This window comes from Naegleria gruberi (assembly GCF_000004985.1).
Source record: "Naegleria gruberi genomic scaffold NAEGRscaffold_84, whole genome shotgun sequence".
Classification (NCBI taxonomy): Eukaryota; Heterolobosea; class Eutetramitea; order Acrasida; family Naegleriidae; genus Naegleria; species Naegleria gruberi.
Genome location: NW_003163243.1, coordinates 6306 through 7695, shown reverse-complemented (window position 1 = coordinate 7695; position 1390 = coordinate 6306). Strand labels below are relative to the sequence as shown.

The window sequence follows — 1390 nt, the reverse complement described above, 5'->3', positions numbered from 1 at the left end:
AGGAGGAAATTATTGGGAAACTCTCAATATGCATTATAGAGTGAAACAATTTGAAAGAGATCAAAGTAATTTGTCATGTCAAGGTCGGTACACATTAGAGATTAAGAATGCAATTTCTATTCTTGAAAAGAAACAAGAGGAGCTCAAAATTGCTCATAAAGCATTCTGGAAAGAGCTTACTATTGAAAGGCCAAATACATCAAAGCTAGCCAATTTAAACTCTCTTTCAGCAAAATTAACTAGGTATTGTGATGAAAATTTCGGAATCTTGATGAAGAATTTCCCACATGATAAAACTGTTATACGGCACTATGCTAAATATGTGGAATCCATCAAGTTGGACAAGAACTTATCAAGTCAACTGTTTGAAGAAGCGACAGTTCTAGAAGAAGAGGAATCAAAGCATTACAAACAACCTAACTTGAAACGAAATTTAAGGTCAAGTTTGAGAATCTACCCTGTTGATAGAAAGGCCTTCAGAGAAGATGATGATGAAATTCTCACAAGCAAACAAGATTTTGAAGGAATAGAAAATCTCTCAGAGAACAAAAAGGAAGAAGCTTTGCGAAATGCTCTCAGCTCTCCTTACCAATCCAAAATAAGAACAATTGCTTATGCTTTCATGTTCTCCTTATGTATTGCTACGGTGGTTGTTTGTTTTGCATTAACTAATTATTATCAAACATTATTGTCAAAATCTCCTCTTATTAAGGATTCATGTTATATCCAGAGTACTTATGGTGGTTTATTTAGAAATTTGAGAATGGCTCAGATAGTTTGGGAGTTTTATGATGATTTAAAAAGTCCATTTCCATTGGTTAATACAACAGAATACGATAATATACAATTGTTCAACAGCACCTTTATGGAAAAGATTGAACTAAAGAGAGAAGCGTTAAGAAAGTTGGAGGAGAACTCCAATTCAGGCGTATTTACACCTGGAATGTTTACTGATTTTACAATAGAAGATAAGCTTATCAATATTCCACTCCCTAACGATACAGGAATAAGGAAAGAGTTTACTAACATTTTTAAAAGATATGCTTCTACAAGAGAAGTAAACTCCGTCATTTTGGAACACATTGAAAATTCAGTTATGAATGGAAAGATGAAATTTTATGAAGTTGTAACGAGGTAAGAAGAATTCAAATTTATAATATTAATATTGTAGTTATGAGTTTATGTATATTTATCAAAATAGAAGAACAGGTGCTGATGCTTTCTTAGCATTTTGTAAATCGATGCAAGTTAGCCAAAAGACCTTTATCGATGAAACTAGAAATCTCTTACTCAATATTGTTATTGGCATTGGTATTTCTGTACTGGGAATTTTTTTGACATTCTTAATAATATCAAGAATTGAAATGGAGATATTTTCTATTGTACTCTC

At 32.1% G+C, this 1390-nt stretch overlaps 1 protein-coding gene across 1 annotated transcript; it reads left to right on the top strand.

Annotated features, from left to right (window-relative positions):
• Positions 1 to 28: 28 nt before the first annotated feature.
• Positions 29 to 1138, top strand: NAEGRDRAFT_54259 (uncharacterized protein; the record flags this gene model as incomplete). Its single annotated transcript, XM_002669299.1, has 1 exon — positions 29 to 1138. One exon carries the CDS (start codon positions 29 to 31, stop codon positions 1136 to 1138), a length of 1110 nt encoding a protein of 369 aa, XP_002669345.1.
• Positions 1139 to 1390: the final 252 nt, after the last annotated feature.